The sequence below is a fragment of the Lygodium microphyllum genome, chromosome 9 (genome assembly GCF_053477565.2).
Source record: "Lygodium microphyllum isolate KBCC chromosome 9, Lygodium_microphyllum_v1.1.10, whole genome shotgun sequence".
Taxonomy (NCBI): domain Eukaryota; kingdom Viridiplantae; phylum Streptophyta; class Polypodiopsida; order Schizaeales; family Lygodiaceae; genus Lygodium; species Lygodium microphyllum.
In genome coordinates, this window is record NC_141143.1 from 74,736,698 (window position 1) to 74,757,194 (window position 20,497).

Here is a 20,497-nt window from a genome sequence, read left to right on the forward strand (position 1 = left end):
GCCTTTGCAATGTATTTTGAATGATTCTTAATGATATATATCTCTCTTTTTGGAGGTGTCATTCAGATGGTTGTGTTAGTGTTTTTGTGTGTGTTGTAATAATTGTATGTGATGAGTTCGTGCTGCTTGAGAATAATTTGTTCGGGAGCTCTTTTCAAACTATTGATGGTGGAGGAAAAGCCTATGGTGGAAAGTTGAAGAAAAACCTCTTATATCCTTTACAAATTTGTTATGATTTTTAAATGATTAATCAGATGAGTTAATGAATAACGGAAGTTTTTCTTTAGTAGTTTTTTCTAAAGATACAGGTAATAAGTTGGGGTTGTGTTTTGGGAAGATTATTGAAGATCCTAAGGAAGATAAAATTGAGCTCTTTAATGAACTTATATTCTTCTTTTCCTTAGGTTGCGAGGACGCTTCCTTTCTAAGTGTGGGGATATGTTGAGAGTGGAAAAAGATTGAATTTTTGACTAATTTTTGTTGATTTTGAGGATTGAATGATTAATTTTTGATGGATTTAGAGTGATGTATGGTTGATAAAGAAAGTATTTGAGAGTGTTTTGGATGATATTGATTATGTTTTGGAAGATCATGATGATTCTCAGTAGAGATATGAAGCTCTATGATGTTGATTATATCATGATGATTCTCAGTAGAGATGTGAAGCTCTATGATGTTCTATTGAGGTTCTGATTGGTTATGTATACCTTCTGTATAGCTTTTATTTTGTTTTGATTATCTTCTGTATGAAGCATGGATTGATGATTGATGAAGATTGAGATCTTTTGGAAGCCTATTGAATAGTTTTTGATAGTTTGGAATGGTTTGAGTATGAGTTATGAGGTTCTGATGACCTTCTATAGAGCCTCTGTAAAACTGCTCTGTCTCTGTACAGTAACTGTACTGTATCTGCTTTGGTACTGTACTGTAACTGTTCTGTAGACCTTCTATAAGTGTTCTGTAGAATGTATGTGTGAATTTGGAAAAATTTTCTAACCTTTGAAAAGGATGAATCTAAGTTCAAAAGAGCTAAAACAAGTGGAAGAAGCAGCTGCTAAAGACTGAAGAGAAGACTAAGTGACAGTGATAGTAATGAGTTGTGAAAAGACACTGTAGTGGCTTTGGTGACTCTTCATATCAGACATACCTCTTGGGAGGTACATCCATGACCTAAGAAGGATTATTGAGAGTTATTATGAGAGTATTGTAGTGAGGAGATGATGTACTATTGATAGAGAGAGAGAGAGAGAGAGAGAGAGAGAGTAAGAGATAGTAAATTCTATCAAAACAGTGTAACTGTATATGAGAGATTGAGAGAGAAAACTATGAAGACATTGAAGATGAATTATATGTGATTGATTTCCATTCAAAGATGGTGTATTATTTTGTGTTCTTTGTTATATTGATGGATTCTATGAAGATGTTGAAGATTATGGTTGATTCTATCAAATCCATGGGAGAAATCTACTATGATGCTGCGTGAAGAATTGTTGTTTTCTTTGTTTTGATGATCAAAAGAATTAAATAAAAGCTTGTTGGTGTTACAAGATAGATTTTCCTGCAAGAGAATTCCCTTTTCCTTGGTGTTCCTCTTAGGGCTCCACCCAGGGCCTTGAATGTACCTGTTTGCTAATGATTTTACAAATCATTCCATTTACCTTCTCCACCAATCCATTGCATTGAGGGTAGTAAGGGGTAGAGTGTCGTCGTTGAATATTTAGCTTTTGCATGAGTTCACCCACCACATTAGCTCTAAACCCTGGTCCTCTATCTGATAGTATTTCAAGAGGGATACCAAACCTACAACAAATGTGGTCAAAGATGAATTTACTCACTTCCTTAGCAGTGATTCTTCTAGTTGGCATAGCCTCGGTCCATCTAGTCATGTAATCTACCCCCATGATAATATACTCTTTTCCTCATGGAGTGTGTGGTAGAGGCCCTATGGCATCAATTCTCCACTTCTCAAAGGGTCCATAGACCTTGATTGGGGTTCGGGGTTCTGCTATGAGCCGTCATGGTCCTGATTTCTGACATTCTTCATATGTTTGACACCAATATTTGACATCTCAGTGTAGGCTGGGCCAAGTAAAGCTGGCTTGTAGAACCTTTCTACTTGTGATGTCGTGTGCAAAGTGACCTCCACACACATCATCATGGCAAGATTTTAAGATTTCTTTAATTTTCCACTTTGAAGGCACTTTCCTAAGCACACCATCCTTACCAAGACAATACCAATTATCATTTACCATGTGATATCTTGTAGCCTTCTGAGCTAGCCACTGTCTTTCTCCCTTAGTCAGGTGTGTGAGAGCTTCTCCATGCTCTAAGAGGTGTAGAATATCTTCTAAGTCTTCCTTGCCTTGCTGAAGTGGGGGTTTGATAGCCACTGCTCCCACCATTGACTCATTCAGCTTTGATGATGCTAGATGGTCGGCATCCTTGTTCTGGTCTCTTAGCACATGATGTACTTGTGCCTCCCTAAATCTTCTCATAAGAGATTTGGCCTCTCTCATTTTACTAGAGAGGTTTGTATTTTTGCATGCCCATGTACCTTGCATCTGCCTTACCAATAGCATGGAGTTTCCAAAAGCATTCAACCTCTTTATTGAATTACTAAGACACCAAAAAAGACCATGAATTAAAGCTTGATATTCTGCCTCATTGTTAGAGTGGACACCTTCCAAGATGATTCCTTCACCATAGATTTTCTCTCCTAAAGGAGAGAAAACAACAATGCCTGTGGCTGCCTTATACTTAGTTCTCTTGTATGCACCATCAAAGTAGAGGCTATAAGCATCTACAAGAGTCTTTATGGATGGGGGTGGTGGAAGGTCCTTTCTTTTCACCCAGAGATTTTTCTCATAGCACATGTTTGTCAAAATATCAGCCAGGCATGCTCGAGTTGTTTTTTCAACCTGCACTGTATAATCAAAATCTTGAAGTCGGACCACCCACTTTGCTATTTTGTCAGATATTTCCATATGTTGTAGTGCATAGGGAAACATATCCTCCACAGTGATGATCACAAACATATCCTCCACAGTGCATAGGGAAACATATCCTCCAAGTGATGATCACAAATCTCTTTGGAAGCAAATATGGCCGAAATTTGGTTATTGGAAACATGAGGGCCAACACTAGTTGTTCCATGGAGGTGTAAGTCTTCTCTAAGGCTTTCATGAGGCGGTTGACAAAATACACAGGCCTCATGAAGGATGTTTTTGGATCTTTTTGTAGGAGAGCAGCACCAATGGCCTCTTCTCCCATGCTAGGGTTTACAAAGAATGTTTCTTCCCAACAAGGCTGGAGGATTATAGGAAGTGACCCCAACATTTTCTTTATCTCCTTAAAATTTCCTTCACTTTGTTCACTCCATACAAGTGTTTCTTGATGTGTTAGTTGCTGCAGGGGATATATGGCCTGAGAGAGTAAGTGTATAAATCTACCCAAATATCTTAGCTTTTGTAAGAAGGAGACTAATTGTTTGATGGAGGTTGGGGAAGGTAGAGCTAGCAAAGTTTCTACCTTTTTTGGGTCTACCTCAATTCCTTCAATTGACACTACATGCCCTAGTAGTGTAACCTTGTTTTCCCCAATGTGACATTTATCCTTATTTAGTTGTCCACCCAACCTAGCTAAGGGAGTAAATCCTTCATCAACCTTGCATAAATGTATGTTCCTTGAGCCATAAATATAAAAGTCATCTATGAAAACCCTTATGGACTTACCAAAGTAAGGTTGGAAGACCACATTCATGAATCGTTGAAAGGTTGTTGGGGCATTTGTGAGACCAAAGGGCATGACTCGAAAGGCAAAACAACCCCACGATGTGATGAAAGTGGTTTTCTTTTGATCCTCCTCTGCAATGTGAATCTGGAAGTAGCCAAAGTAGCCATCACACACTGTATACCACTCATGTCCCGCTACTTCATTCAAGATTTCATCCTAAAATGGGAGAGGGAAGTGGTCCCTCTTTGTTGTAGCATTTAGTGGCTTGTAATCTATGCATACTCACCACTTACCATTTTTCTTTGGCCTGACTACTACTGGGGAGACCCATTCTGAATCTTCCACTGGGTATATGAATCCTGCATTCAAGAGTCTCTTCACCTTCGTCAACAGTGCATCCTGTTGCACAACTCCCAGTCTTCTCAATCTTTGTACTATATGTTTGCTTCCTTCTTTGAGTTGGATGTGATGCTTCACTACTGCACTGATACCTGTAATGTGAGTATAATCAGAAATAAACAATGATGCATGCTTCTTGAGAACATTCACATAACCCTCCATTTCTTCATCCTTTATATCCTTGGATATTATCTTCTCTAGGCTAGCATCCCACACATATTCTCCTTGGATTCTTGGGGTTGTCTTCTAATGAGGTAGGTTCCTTTAAGGTGATGCCCATAACTTCAAGAGTGCTATCACTCTCTCCACTTGAACTCTCTTCCTCTTCTACCGATGAGGCACTTGAGCTCCACTCATCGGCAGATGTTTCTAGTTCAAGGTTCTCTTGACACCCACTCTTCAAGTTGTAAACCACATTTTGATCATGGCCACCCACCTTACGTGGCCTCAACTCCAGATCCCCTATTGCCCAATCTTTCCTAGCTCCGATGCCCATAAGCCAAGGTCTCCCTAGGATGAGGGGATATCCTTCTCCCTTTTCTGGCATCACATAAACATCCAATGCTGCAGTGATTCCAAAAACAGAAACTCTCAAAGCTTTCACTACATCCACACATGTGACCGCATCATTGTTGGTCATCTTTGCCCTAAAGGTTGAGGATTCCATTACTTCTAAGCCTAATTGATGCATAAGCTTTTCTATCATGACACAAACCTCTGCTCCACTATCGATGTATGTTTTTCAAATCCATTGACCTTTGATTTGAGCCTCCACTAAAGGCACTATATCTTTGAGGCCATATGCCTTGATTGCACTAACCATTTTACCTTGCCTTGCCCTTGTGCTTACAATTTTTGACCATTGTCATTGTAGCTTTGGAGAGGCATGAAGTAGTTGTGGCCAAGTAATTTTTTGCCCTTGAGAGCTCACATCTGATATCAGATCGTAAGGTTGTGTCCGAGAACCCAAAGGGAAGACGGAGATATCAATTTTAGACCTAGTCGAGTCTTTCTCTTCTTCCCTTCATCTCTAGGTGCCCGTGATGTACTTGCCTCATTGATTGCTTCCTTGCTTGCCTCAGTTTGGACATGTACCCGCTTGATAGGCATGGTCTCTACTACATCTACCTTTATCTTACCTCTCACTATTTCTTCTTAGAGCCTTCTATCCCTGACCACCTCCTCTATTTTTATGACATTTCCCTAGTGATTCTCAAAGCATCTTCAAAAGTGTTTGGAAATTTCACCTTTACCTTCTCCCTGGGCAAGGGGTACAGACCTGAAATAAATCGATCCTTTTGAAGGCAGTTTGGAGCTCTCTCACCAGGATTCAGTGAGTCTGACCACTACCCCCAAAGCTTCAAAAACCCTTTCTCATAAGTTGCATAACCATAAGGATCACTTTGATGGAGGGCCAAAAGCCGTTGCCATAACTCTTTAGCCGAGTTAGTTTGTTGAAATCTCTGCAAGAAAGTTGCCTTCAATCCCTCCCATTCAGCTCTTTGGGACGAATTTAGAGTTTGGAACCACATTCTAGCTTCTTCCTTGAGCACCAAAGGAAAAGCCCTCAACTTTAATGCTTCATCATCCCTCCCAGAGACAAGGAAGGCCATCTCAAGGTTGTCCAAAAAATCCACTGCATTTTTCCCATTGCGCCCAAAGAAGCTTGGAAATGCCATGTTGCCTTAGTAGAGTACAAAGATGAACACGTCTAGACTTAAGTTGTATTTTATGAGGGGAAGGATGAATGGGTTCACAGATGCATTGATTTTAGCAAGACGTTTAGGCCCCGGTATGCTTCTAATAATGCATTGGAATCTAAGCTTTGTGCTGGCTACAATATGCACAGTTTGCATAGCAAGAGGTTGGATTGGTCCATACAACTCGCGGCGATTCATGAGAAACTATTATAATAAAATAAAGACATGTACATTGAAGGATGCATTGTAGTCTAGCATTGGGAAGATTATAGATTCTCGTGATACAAGAATCTCCCTTAATCTTTCAGCCCCAAAGTGCATGACAAGATGCTGCCGGAAGAAAATCTTCCTACTGATGTATATATTAACTCAGATGTTTTGTATAGAGTGGAAGGTGTAGAAATTTGGGCCATTATTATTATTCATAAGTGGAGACTACTTAAGGGAGTAGGGGGAATGTACTTTCTTGAATTATAAAGGATATTCCCAGAGTGTTTCTTTTTGGAAACCACCAACTTTGCTATACAGAGAATTTGCTCACCAGCGATTTTTCTTGCCTTAGTGTGTCCATCCTCGGTGACATATATTTCATAAGGTGTGATGGCCACCTTTTCAACCACACCCAACCTTCGAGCTAGCAACAGTTGAAGGTAGTCTCCATACTTTGCACCTTTACAAAACTCCACATGGTTCATGCATAGTTGTCCTCCTTTGATGTGGATTAGGCTAGAGAGAGAGAGGGATTTGATGATTTGGAGACGAGGACCTCCCGAAAGGGCCTTCATTTTTTTTGCAAAATACTCACCACAATTATGAGAACCTAGCAATTGATGGCAACATGATTTTTTCTATTGTGAGAGAATGGAATTTCTAAGGTGAACACCTTTTACTCGCATACGTGCAATCATCCGATAGGCATACTTTCTTTCTTGGGCTTCCTTGGGAGACCATTCTGGGAGTCGTGGACTTCGACCAGCTTCAAAAAGAGTTGGTAAAGGCATTGGAGAAGAGCCATTTGGAGCACTTGTTGTAGAGGACGCACCATTATGTGTTGTATCGTCCCACATACGAAGGTAGAGAATTGTGGGTGAGAATGTCCTTAGTGGGGGCACCAATTTATGACGAATGAAATTCGGTATGACAGCCTCTATACTATGCCAAACTTCCTTCTGCCACAAAGTGAATGAGATAAGGGCACCACCTAGTCATAGAAGAGCGGACTAGGATGCTACGCAAGAGGGAGAGGAGCTTGTGAGGGAGAAGAGAGGAAAACAAAGAGAGAGAGAGAGAGAGAGAGAGAGAGAGAGAACTACAAAAAATAGATGAATCAATAAAACTTAAGAGGGCACAAGATATGGAGAACCCTCAAGACATAACCAATATACACAATATGGACACCAATAGCATGGGCTTATTACACTGTATAACATGCATAAGCTATAGTAAGGGAATGAACTGCATAAGCTCATGAGAGAGAATAGGAAAGGCTTAATAGGGCTGAAGAAGGCCTCTTGGCTCTCTCTTGCAAATTACAAAGGAGAAGGCCTCTTTATATAGGCCTTGAGGGTGTTTAGGGAGGAGGTTAATATAGAATAGGAATTAACACCACCAAAGCTACATTAAGGCGGTTCCACCAATGTGGAAGCTCCATCTAGATGTTTTGTTAACCAATTTTGTACTTAATCAAGTTCCACCATAGGTGATTTGTCTAAATTCTCCCCTCCATAGCTTGAGTCCAACAGCTCTCCTATAAAAAAATATAGAAAATCTTCATAAAATAAGATCATATCTAGAAATAATGGAGAGAGAGTAGTGAGAAATCATACATTACTACTACAATTAAGGATGATTTGAGGGTGATTTAGGAGGGAAATTCTAATTGTTTATTAGCTTGAGAGAGAGGAGAAGAGAGGGGAAAGGGTTGGGAGTCTAATGAATGATGTTTTATGGAAGTGTTAAGTGTGGGGAAGAAAGTGTGGGTGTGTATAAAATTGGGAGGTGGTCTTTACTGCAGTTGGAAAAAGTTGGCATCCACCATTTTGGCCATATCTCCCGGCTCGTAGCTCAAAAAAATTATAAAAAAATACCAACCAAGACTTCAGCTCACGCACTACAACTTTCATGTTGAAAAGTTTTTTTGGATCGGAGTGGAAGTATTTTTAAAAAAATCTTACAAAATCATATGCCTGATTTTTCTTCCACTAATGCTTCCAAGAAGGGTCCCATTTGTTTAATTTATTATAAGGCTCCAAAGCTATGACATATGAGCCTCACATGCCCTTTGGATGGCTCCAAATCTATTTCATGTCTTTTCTTTTCACATTACACATTTTCCCTTCACCTTCCTCCATTGATCTTTACTCTTTACCCCCCCTGGTAAACCGGTTCATGAAATATTTCCATCCAGTGATTTCTTGGATTTCCCAAGAGGTTGTTCCCACCCTCTTCTTTATTTCAAACCTCCAAATGTACAAAAAAATCAACAAAGTGCTAGACAAATATTTTTTTGTGATTTTCTCGGATTAATGCCTTTTCAATCAAACTATCTATTTGAATTCTCCAACTCTATTTTTGAATTAAATGATGCCTATTATCCGAAGTGTACCAAAACCCGAAGTTAGACTCTTACCTTGCCTAAATCAAGTTTCGGATGCCCGAGATATGAGAAAAACTGGGATTTTTGAGCCAGATTTTAAAACATGCGCAAAGAAAACGTGAGTTGACTGTGGGACCTGCTGGTTATGCTAAGGATAAGAGGGAAAATAGGGACATACAAGGTGCCCAATGAAGCCAAGGAATACCTGCAAAGAGCCTATGAGGGCCGAGGAGAGACAGGAGATGAAATCTTATCTCGGGGGAAAGAAGCCATGGCTGGCATTGAAGCTCCAAGCTCTAGGTCTTCAATCCGGGCTGAAGTAATGTTGGGCAAAGCTCCATGATCAAGCTCTAATCCAAAGCTCTGATACCAATTGAAAGGTGATTGAAGCTTGCTTGGAAGTGAGCAATGGCAAAGAGCAAGAGCAAGAAGAGAGAGAGACACAAATGGAAACTCCAACAGTCACAATGTGTGACCGGGCCTTCCTTTATTCAAATTGTCACTAAAAGAATAAATAATAAAGTGACGGTGATGGGTGACCGACACCTATAGTGTGCAGTGGCGAGTACTATCAGTGTAGTAATACACAGGCGGTTAGGCAGAGGTGCCTTTACCTCCAACACTAAATACGTGGTGCTAATATTTATTTAGGTGCGCTTATTTATTTTAAAAGCACTTGACAAACATTTATTAATTTGTATGCGTATAGGTGCTCGGTTTAAATATTTCATTATTAGACATTGTATTTGGATATAGCCCGACTTTTTGGACGCCCAAACGCTTTATTATTTATTTAGGCAAAAGCAAACACAAAAGCCAAAAGCATACTAATTGTAAATTGGGTTATTTTAGAGCTTGGAGATTAATCAATTTATAAATACATGCCTTGTGAAGCGCTCACACAAGGCATGGGGGGAGATTGCATCCAATTTGTCTTTTTTGTCTCATGTCGTGAAACCTTTCTTCTTGCTTTATGAGCTTTTGTAGAGTTCTTTGTTCTTGCGGACCTTCCGGTGTTCATTGCGCACATATAGCATCTGATTTGCGCACTAGATTGCATTTACCAAGTCAATACTTTACAAAGTTCCTCCTCGTATATGTCATGCATGACTACATATAGACTTGTACTTTACAAAGATTGAGCACAAGTTTTATTAGTATATGATTCAGTAACTAGTTTTTAGCTATCAGCAAATTTGAGGAATTAGTTGTTTTTTTGGAGAAGTTCCTCCTTGTATATGTCATGCATGACTACATATAGACTTGTACTTTATAAAGATTGAGCACAAGTTTTATTAGCATATGATTCAGTAACTAGTTTTTAGCTATCAACAAATTTGGGAAATTAGTTGTTTTTTTTTGGAGAAGTTCCTCCTTGTATATGTCATGTATGACTACATATAGACTTGTACTTTATAAAGATTGAGCACAAGTTTTATTAGCATATGATTCAGTCACTAGTTTTTAGCTATCAGCATTGAGGAATTAGTTGTTTTTTTTAGAGGATTTGTAAATTTTGTTTTTTTGAAAAGAAAGGCAATAATATTTTTTTAAAAGAATAAATATTTACTAGTGTATTTGAATTAAAAGGTTTATTTTTTCTTTGAAGGATGCATGAAGAGTTTTGGTTTTTTTGAATTGTTTTTGAAGGATGCGCGATTGTATTAATAAAAGGATGCCCGTCGTCTCCTTTTTGTATAAGGCTAATACTCCTTTTTGTATAAGGCTAATAAGGAAGCTTCCTTGTACAGAAGCTTATAACTATATTATTACACACCCCAAAGAGTTACAGTTTCGGCAGAGCGCGGCGGGTGACTTTGTAAGTCCCACCGCTCCGCCTGCTAATATCCTGTTGGCTTTCAGAGTTTTAATAACTATATTATTACACAGCCCAAAGAGTTACCAGTTTCGGCAGAGCGCGGCGGGTGAGTTTGTAATATCTCAGGGACCGACGAGTCGACGACCGTCCTTCGCCGGTGCAAGCATTCATACCCATGTCGTATAGTTCTTGAATGCTGATAGGGATCTTTTCCATCTCAGCGATCATCATCACAAGTCCCAACCTATTCGTTGCCAGTCGACTGTGTGCGCTGTCCACTCTTGGAGGCTGGAAGCAAGACGGCCAATGGACCATTGGAAAGATTATGTGGGCGAGAATTTACTCTGGCAAATCGATTGAATGTATTCTCATTCCAGCACTACAGCCACTTGCCCGCCACCAATCTACAATCGACGTGTGGACTAGGTACTGGCTAGTGGCCTGTTCTGTGTAGGACCGTAGGTGTATCCTACTCAGATCCAACATCAGCAATCAATTATACACGGATATCAAACAGCAATTAGATATAGATTCAATCAATCCACTCATAACATCACTCCATTCGACCGCTAATATCATAACAGCAAATCACATTCCCAGTCTCTCAGTGACTCGGACCGCTCAACCCCCTTTTTATCTTCGCGTTTGCATTTGCATTTTCATTTTCCATATTTTCTCATAGAATCAGTGGTGCAAGAAGTCCTCGATCTTTCACTCATCTACTAGTTACAAGGCTTGGAATAGGAACATGGTCCTTCGAGTGAACGGATATGTGCTGCATGGACGTCCATGGTCGGGACGAGGGGCGAAGAAGTCGGTCAAGGCACAGCTGCAGACATTATCGGTCGTCACTGCATCAGAAACTACGGACCAGGGAAAATCCACCGATCAGGAAATATTTCCCTGCAGTGCGGACCAAGCCAGAACTACTCCTGCGCAGCAAGATTTGCGCATCACCCGGGGTAGTCGATCTGCAGCAGATCCGAGTTTAAATAATGCTAGCAATGCTGTTGCTCGTCGTGATTGCACTGCAAGCCGCCCGGCAGAATTACTCATCACACGGCCATACGAGCTCGATGTATTTGTCTCCCTCAGAAACCACGAGGATGCACTGTCTTCCTTGCTCCGCACCCACAGCCTGTCGTCGATCTGGACCGTTGACGACAAAATCCGGTGGCTGCGATCGCAGGTGATTGGGCACGACCTAGAATTTGAGACTCCCTTTGGGTTGCGCAGGGTGCTGTATGCAGACCACACAGCCTCGGGGAGGCCCCTGTTGTTCATTGAGAACTTCATCATACGGCATGTGCTACCATATTATGGTAATTCACAAATCCATCATCTGCCTTGCTCTACGCATCAAATTAGTACCATGATAATGCGTCTAGCCTTACAATCGTTGAGTGTTAAATGTGATTTTTTGATGGCCAGTCATGCGGCATGCTTATTCAACCTATTGTGATCAATGTCGGTGACTGATTGCTAAATATGATCACCTCATGATTAATCATCTTCTCTGTTCAATAGCAGTCATATGGTGTGTTTACCGTTTACATTACGGTTGTTTCACGGATTAATGACCAGTATCAACGACAATACCAACCCACGAAGCTACTAGTTTGCTTGTCTGGCCGTCAGTTTGCTTGGATTTCTCGATCGTTGACTGTGTTTTCTGATGATCTGATGATGCAGGCAATACGCACACAGAGGATAGCTTTGTTGGGAGGAAGACGAGTAGGATGGTGCGAGAGAGCGAGGAGTACATTAAAAGGAGGCTAGGGGCAGGCGACCAGGATGCGCTATTGTTCTGCGGTTCGGGATGCACAGCAGCCATCAAACGTCTGCAGGAAGTGATGGGGATCGCTGTCCCGTCGACACTCCGCACCAGCATCCGCCACAGCAGCTTGATCAGAGAAGAAGACAGATGGGTCGTGTTCACAGGTCCCTACGAGCATCACTCCAATCTCCTGTCGTGGCGCCAGAGCTTGGTAGATGTAAGGTTTTGCACCTACAATTAATGGGAAATGACAAACATCTAATTCATGTGCTCCATTTCTGATCGAGAATACAAGGCCGTGACGCGTCCATATGATGCGTTACGCGTATGACTGATTAGATACTGTTTACGAGAACATGAAAGATGATACACACCTAATTACTGAAATCATGGTTATTAATGATGCTCGTGTGATATGTTGGGTTGATGAGCAGGTCGTGGAGATACCTGCAGGCGAAGATGGCTGCATCGACATGGCTGCTCTGGAGGCTGCCTTGCAGTCGCCTCTCTACTCCCGCAGGCGCCTCAAACTGGGGAGCTTCTCGGCCTGCAGCAACGTGACAGGCCTCGTCACCGACACACGCGCCATAGCCCGCCTCCTGCACAAGCACGGGGCCTTCGCATGCTTCGATTTTGCGGCAAGGTAGCTGCACTTAAGCATCATCACTATCATCGACATAATGATTAATCTGGCTGTATACGATTCATCATATTAATCATCTAAATAACCGAAAGATACACCTAACCGTAAACATCAATCACATTACGTAAAGATATAATTCAACGTTATCATCGCATTAGGTGAAGACATAACTCATCGTTGTCATCATATCATATTCTCATTATGTAACGCGGATCATCAGTGGGATTGTCGCAGTAACCTGCCATACTTACATATACATATATCGATGGCATATTGCAGTGCGCCTCATGTGGAGATAGACATGCGGTCTGGCGATGAAGACGGGTGCGACGCGCTGGTCGTCAGCCCGCACAAGCTCTTGGGAGGCCCCGGCACGCCCGGGCTGTTGCTGATGAAGCGGAGCCTCTACATGTTGCACGAATCGGCGCCTTCCACGTGTGGCGGTGGGACTGTCGACTACGTCAACGGCTTTAACGAGCAGGTAATTATTGATTATAAATAATCTTCCAAACTGAAAATGTCGCCTTCTACGTGGTAGGAACGATCCCAAGATATATCTATAATCTACCTCTCTATATTTTGAGCATTCAATGGTCCAATCCGAAGCGACAAACCGATTACGCCCACCTACAACTACTTCATCTACACATTATATACTTCATGTATGGCCTTACCAATAGCATGAGTGTGTATACCTTACAACTACTTCTTCATCTACACATTACACTATCTCACAAATTTTCTTGATAAGCTAGGATTTTTGGGTTTATCTCCAATAGGAAATCCCCAAAGCTAATTCGCTGTGTGATTAGTTGAGAAATCACTTTCACAAATTGTAGCAAATGTGTGCGTGTTTGCAAAACTCCTCACTCAAGCAATAGCAAGAGATAGGGGTAAAGGGTCTAATAAATTGGCACTCCCAAAAGGAAAGTGAACCCTACCCCAATTTAGTGACACTTTTGCACAAAAGATGCATCATTTTTAGCCATTTGTCAAATATAAGTCAAATATCAATAAGGCAATTATGATATCCATACTATTTGATATTTTGGATTCTAAAAAATTTCACCTCAATACATCCTTGAGTGTCACTTTATGGACTCCTCTTTTCCACTCAGTGAACCTCTCATTTATAACTAAGTTTGACTTATAGAAATTTTAGGCAAATATGAGGTATATAGTTTGACTATCTTAAGATATCGTGTGATAACTTGGATAGACACTTTCAATTAAAATATCATGTGACTTACTTGAATAGACAAGTTCAAATAGGAAACTACTTCTTGACCCATTTAGATAACCTATATCTTTCCACAAAGTCATTGGAGCCAAAAGGCTATCTTCCTTTTGTCACATAGCAAAGGGCGCCTTGTAAGAAATGTATAGTTTAGTGAGTCAATGACTTCTTAAAGTCTCTTTAAGTACAATTTGTCAGCACTATGGGCCACATAAAGATAAAATGTTATACATCACTTATTGAACATCCACATTGTAGTACTATTTAGTAATTATATATTACTAGCCCTTGGTTTGAAGGGCAACCTTATTTTTTCTTCGCAACTGGGAAACATAAACTAACTTTTCATAATATTCTATTGACAAATTAAAACTCTAACTCCTCTTGTAGGAAATTTACACCCATCTCTACAAAGTACAATCTATTGAGAAGGGTTATGTAGTCTTCACAACCAAGGCTTGGCTCCGAAGACCACAGTTAATCTTTGGCTCTCACTTTATCCACTTCTCATTTATTTAAGGCCTTTTTTTATCATATACTTCATTCACCTTTTCACTTTATCTTTTCGTATTTGCAACACATGAGCATTGCGATTTGTGGCTAGTTTTACATGGAAAACACTTTTGACGATTGATGCAAAAACCTCAAACTTGAAGCTACAAATTTAATTTCACAAAATATTACCGGATAGAGCATGGAAGAGAAACATGGGCATGTTTCTCATGAACACATTAGATAGCTTGCAAGGCAAATGAGTAAAAAAGCCCAATCAATTTGGGACCCTTCTTCTAAATGATATAAAAAGCCCAGATGAGTAAAAGAGTTCAATCAAATTGAGACCCTCCTCAATGACCCTATAAAGGAGGAGAATCAATTGTGTTGTAATGGACAATAGCCTCGATTTACATAAGCACACCATCTAAGCATAGGTGTCCAACTAAGTGATGAACTTGGCGAGACTTGAATCCACAATCTCATGATTATGAGTCTAACCATTAGTTTCTAGGCCATCATCTTTGGAAAAATTTAGAAGTTTTCTTTACAAAGTTTCAAAATTTCTTGATAACAGACCTCAAATCACCTTTGGAAAATTTTAGAAGTTTTCTTTACAAAGTTTCAAAATTTCTTGATAATAGACCTCAAATTCTCTAAGCACATAAAATGTAACAAAATTAAGGGTTTATTTGACAAAAGTTTGGGCTTCTTTGACAAAGATAAGCACATAAGACCAACAAAAATGGATTACATTCACCAATTTTTGTGGGGAGGGTTAATGTACAATTCAAGGTTCCATCTTTTTGTTAGTAGGAAAGTGAGTAGAATGCAACTTTATAGCGGGGTTCGGTGTATTCAATTTCAAAGGATGGTAAGCCAAGTTTAGCTAGATTTATGACACGCGCACGCACGTACGCACACACACATAGAGGGATTTTTTGACAAAAATAAGCACAAAACCTAACAAAATAAATGAAGTGTTTATTTGACAAAAACAAGGGTTTTTTTGACAAAAGTATGGGCTTCTTTGACAAAGATAAGCACAGAAGACCTAACAAAAATGGATTATATTCACCAAACTTTATGGGGAGGGCTAATGTAGGATTCAAGGTTCCATTTTTTTGTTAGTGGGAAAGTGAGTAGAATGCAACTTTATAGTGGGGTTCGGTGTAGGGCAGTCTGAAAAAGAGAGGAGAGGCTCTTCTCAAGAGTATAGAGCGAGAGGAAGTGGGGAAAAAGAAGTGTGAGGACGGGAACCCTCTTCACGAAGACAAGAACGATATTCCCCGAACTCTTAGAATCAAATTATCCATCCCTTCTATTCTATTTCTTGTTGGAATCAAGAATCTTCTCAATTTTTCTAAATTCTTGGTGATTTCCTTCCCCCATCAATCAAAATTCTGTCAATCTAATTATCCCCAAGCTCCTTTGCCAAAAATCCCCTTTTCAATCTCGCGCTTAAATACCATGGCTCTGAAGAGGAAAGTTACAAAGGTTGTGGAGGTAGGAGTTTCCAATAACGCTACCGACACAATCACTACAAATGGAATGACGAGTACTGGGGTTACAAAAGAAGCTACAATGGCAAGCCAAGTTTAGCTAGATGTATCACTCACTCACACACACACACACACACACACACACACACACACACACGCACGCACGCACGCACGCACACAACCATTTGACATGGTGTGTGTGTGTGTGTGCATGCGTGCGTGTATGCATACATACATGTGTGTGTTTGTGCACCATGTACACATACATGGTGTGTGTGTGTATGTGTGCACATATACATACATGTGTGTGTGTGCGTGTGTGTGTGTGCACATGCACATATACATACATACATGTATGTGTGTGTGTACACACACAAAGAACTATATTAGGCCACATTCTATGATTCTTTTTGCTTTACAATTTCTTCTCCTAAGATTAGTATTTTGAATATTTATTTTACATATAAAACCAAGTTTTGTTGAAATTTTTGGAACTTGTTGGCTTGAGTATTACAACATTGTAAGGGGTTGGTAGTAGGATGATTAGAGGGTTTCAAAGAAAGAAAATACATTTTGACTTATCTCAAACACCTATTATTGTAGTAAACTAGAAAAAAAGGCCATAGCTATTGAAACCTCCTATTACTAAGATTGGTGAATCCATGTAAGAGAATAATGGAATTTTCACCCTTTAAAAATTGAATGAGATTTAGGTCCTTCCACATTAGATATTAATAGGGGACATCATTAGGCGAATAACTACAATACTACATTGATTATAGCAAATTGTTAAATACTGAATGAGAGATCTTGGACAATTTAGATAGCTACTTAGACACTCCATATGAATTTTTTTAGTGGAAATCTAACTCACATCATAACTTATCTTCAAGGCTACAAAAAAATTAGGGAGTCCCTTATGAAGAAAATTTGATTCGTTGTGGAATTAAGGACTTTGAGGCACAAATCTTCTACTAAAAGAAATACTTGTAGGTGAAAAATGGCTTAGGACATAGTAAATGCTCTTGTAGAGAAGTACAAATGTTATGGTGCTTGCGCTAGAATTGCTACCAAAAGTTGCTACGTTATGGGAGAAGAAAATTTGAGCTAGATTAGATAGATCATTTGAGGCTTTCATATTTGGGATCATGTGAGAGGATATACAAAATTTTAGGATTTCAAGTGGTGAGAACTATGTTTTTGAACACCATGGGAAGGTGACAACAGGAAGCACATAACCAAGAATTACAAAGATTAATCATGAGGAAACTTGAGTCTATGTTAGAGATAGAGTTTTTGGGAGTTACAAAATTTTGTAAGACTCAAAAGTTTGTTAGTTTGATAGTCCTTATGCCATTTGCAAAGATGTCATGAATTTCCATCTTCTTGTGTTAGCTCTATTTTGCTAAGATCTTCCTTCTTACACATGGAGAAAGTCTTCTTCCACATGAAATTTAAAAATGTGCTAGGTTTCTTGTCAACAAAAATTTTGGCTTTCAAGATTAAACACTTTTTACTTAGATGATACCATATGTTGTTTCATAACATGGTGATGGGCATTTTGCAATCAAGATTACCCTATGCCTTTAAAGTCATTGTTGTTGAAATAATCTCAAAGTGCCCATTAATTAAGGTGGCCTATTGACTTTTGCAAAGGGCCAGCTTGTAGGGTATTTGGCTTTTGATATTTCAAGTCCCACTATTTTATGATGTCCATACTTTTTGGCATTTCAAATCCCATCTTTTTATGTTGTAGGTGTCTCCATAATACATTTTTCATTCTAGAAAAATTGTGGAAGAATCATGCACGTAGTTTGACTATTTTTTCTTAATTGAGATGCAAAAAGCCTTATGTCATGGATATGTCTCAAGATGCATGCACACTTAACCATTTACATTTTTGACATTAGGATACTTTGTACCATACGAGAGTTGAACATAGAGAGGATGCTGGCACACCACCAATTGTGCAGAAAATAAGGTAAGTTGAGGTGAAAAACTTGAATAGGCCATAGTCTATTTTCTTGAATCTTAATGGTTTGATATAGCCCATGTGCTAGAGCTTTGCCACTTACGTTGGTGAATGTTCAATAAAGATTTTGGACTAATCCAAAACTTATCTGGTTGAACTTTAATGATGTACATGTTTGAAGTTTAAATTTGTGAGGGCACCTATATTGGAGCCTTTCCTCTCATTGCTTTGCATTATGTTTCTTTAATATTTTATACCTAACTAGAATTCTTTATCATGGGTTCTTTCCAAAGAAAAAATTGGTCAAATGCTTACATCTCACTAATAATGTCACATTTATTTTTATTTTCTATAGGTGCGCTTTGGCATTTTGGGTGAAGGATGGATTGATGGGAACTGAGCTTATTGGGTCTCAAGAGTCTTACTTCATTCAAAAAGCCATAAGCAAGTTATCTACCAATCCTAATATTGAGATATTAGGCCCTAAGACAGTTAAGAGACTACCAATTCTATCTTTCATTGTGAAACCTATGATTGATGATGACAACACCAAGTCTCTACTCCACAATTGGGCCAAGAGACAATTAAATTGCATTCAAACATCTATACGTGATGAGAGTACATTACCATTGCATGGACGATTTATTGTTCGGTTGCTCAATGATTTATTTGGCATACAAGCACGAGGGGGGTGTGCATGTGCTGGTCCATATGGGCACACACTTTTAGGCATAGGAAGAGAGCAATCACTTGCCATAAGGAGTGCCATTGAGAAGGTAATTTTTAAACTCTTTCACATGTTTGAACTATTGTTGTAATTTAAGTATGTTTGGGTTAAGCCTATTTTGTAAGTATGATGAGTGTTATGTGTTAGGTATGACTTGTTCACCTAAATCTTATTGCTGACAAATTGTAGCATGTGAATGTCATACATGATATTGTAGGTGCTACACATTTTTACTTTTTTCTTGTCCATTCATCATAACATTCGGTTAGATCTCTTCATGAGGTTCAACATACGACAATTGTTGTGTGCATCACATTCATCACAAACTTCCATTTCACGACACTTTGTAGGATATTGTCAATAAGGGCAAATGGAAATATGTGTGTGTGTGTGTGTGTGTGCGTGCGCGCGCGCGCCGTGCACATGTGTATGCATGTGTGCACACTTACATGTTGATGTGTGTTATTTTGAGTGCATCACTTATTAAGTTGTTGCAATAGTTAGGGTTTGTTGATGCTAGTACTTTCATTGCAAGTGCTTTCTAGGGCTAATTGTCAATTTTCTAAGTAAGTGGAGGATGTAATCTAGGGCTAATTGTCAATTTTCCAAGTAAGTGGAGGATGTAAAGGGCTAATTGACCATTGGCAAGTAGATGACTTGGCAATAGTTCTGGGAATTATCGGTGCCCCAATTTCTTGCTCGCCAAATGATTGTCTTATTTGAGAAAACATTGGTCTATTTTTTATATTACACCCAAGGGTGTATCCAAGGTTTGAACTCATAGGCCCCACGTGCACACCCACATGCTCAAACCACATGAGCCACAACCTCATCAGCAAGTTTTCTCTTTTAGTAGTGCGTGAAGTGAATAACATTTGGATATTTGATGATGCAAGGTGCTGGTTTGTATGCCTATGAGGCATTTTAAAGGAAGTTAATGAATCTAGTGTTGGTTTTATTTTTTTGCTTTCTTTCTTCTAACAAGTGGCTGAGGTGTGTGGAAAATATGTTGATTGATGTGGGTAGGGGTACGAAGCGATGAAGCCAGGCTGGACAAGGGTGAGCTTCTCCTACGACATGGCCGAGGAGGAGGCCGACTACCTGCTCTCCTCCATCGACTTTCTGGCCCGACACGCCCACCGCTTCCTGGCCGCGCGCCTCTACGACCTTGACTGGCACACCGGCCAATGGTCGCCCGCCACATCGCGCATCCAGGACCTCCTTCTCTGCCACCCGAGCCAGTATCGTGACGACGAGATTTACAGCGAGTGGCCGGCGGGAGGCGGCGCTGTCCCTGAAGCTGCCGCCGATTGGCCGTCCGATGGGAGGGTTACCCGACGGCAGAGATTCAGCCGCTGGCTGAAGCTGGCCAAGGCGCTGGTCCATAAGCTGCCCTCAGCCGCCAGCTCGTCCATGCAGGACGTCATAGCACCCCACCAAGACATCCCGGTTGGCGTGTCTGCCCCCCTCTTTCGCGTCTGCTAAAATCTCTCTCTCTCTCTCTCTCTCTCTCTCTCTGTGGCGTACCTGTAACGTTGACAACTTGAGCTATATCTATCCATCATAGAGTAACAAAAATTGTAATGCCTCGTGGCTCCAATACATTCCACGAAAATCCCAAAAGCTGAGGATTGTGTGGATTTTGATTCTACTAAGGAGGTTTAGCAATTAGGGACTATGCCCTTAATGTTTATCTTTACATGGACTTTCCATTCTCAAGATTAATAATGATTTACGTTTTATTAAAGGGCTCTTATAGTTAATTAAACACAACTTTAAAAAGATGAATTTGCATATCTCCATCCTTAATGTTCTTGCTTGGTCTTAGACAAACAATTCCTAGCACTATGCCCAACCAAAAGAAAATGGCATATTCAACATAGAGGGTATAAGTTGAGATC

At 40.0% G+C, this 20,497-nt stretch overlaps 1 protein-coding gene across 3 annotated transcripts; it reads left to right on the plus strand.

Moving 5' to 3' along the window:
• Positions 1-10,379: 10,379 nt before the first annotated feature.
• LOC148031186 (uncharacterized) lies at positions 10,380-20,343 on the plus strand. 3 transcript variants are annotated; one of them, XM_087684718.1, is made up of 7 exons: positions 10,380-11,568; positions 11,939-12,240; positions 12,458-12,666; positions 12,946-13,147; positions 17,808-17,878; positions 18,225-18,360; positions 19,623-20,343. In XM_087684718.1, exons 1-7 carry the CDS (start codon positions 10,995-10,997, stop codon positions 20,079-20,081), a joined length of 1,953 nt encoding a protein of 650 aa, XP_087540844.1. In that variant the 5' UTR covers positions 10,380-10,994; the 3' UTR covers positions 20,082-20,343. The 3 variants fall into 3 exon arrangements, with proteins under 3 accessions (XP_087540844.1, XP_087540845.1, XP_087540843.1); XM_087684717.1 differs by having other exon boundaries at positions 10,382-11,568; positions 18,225-18,645; XM_087684719.1 differs by lacking the exons at positions 17,808-17,878; positions 18,225-18,360 and having other exon boundaries at positions 10,381-11,568.
• The last annotated feature ends 154 nt before the right edge of the window (positions 20,344-20,497 follow it).

Coding starts and splice junctions, on each gene's coding strand:
- LOC148031186 (XM_087684717.1), top strand. CDS start 10,995: ATGGTCCTTCGAGTGAACGGATATGTGCTGCATGGACGTCCATGGTCG. Junction 11,569..11,938: donor GCATGTGCTACCATATTATG/GTAATTCACAAA, acceptor CTGATGATGCAG/GCAATACGCACACAGAGGAT. Junction 17,879..18,224: donor CCAATTGTGCAGAAAATAAG/GTAAGTTGAGGT, acceptor TATTTTCTATAG/GTGCGCTTTGGCATTTTGGG.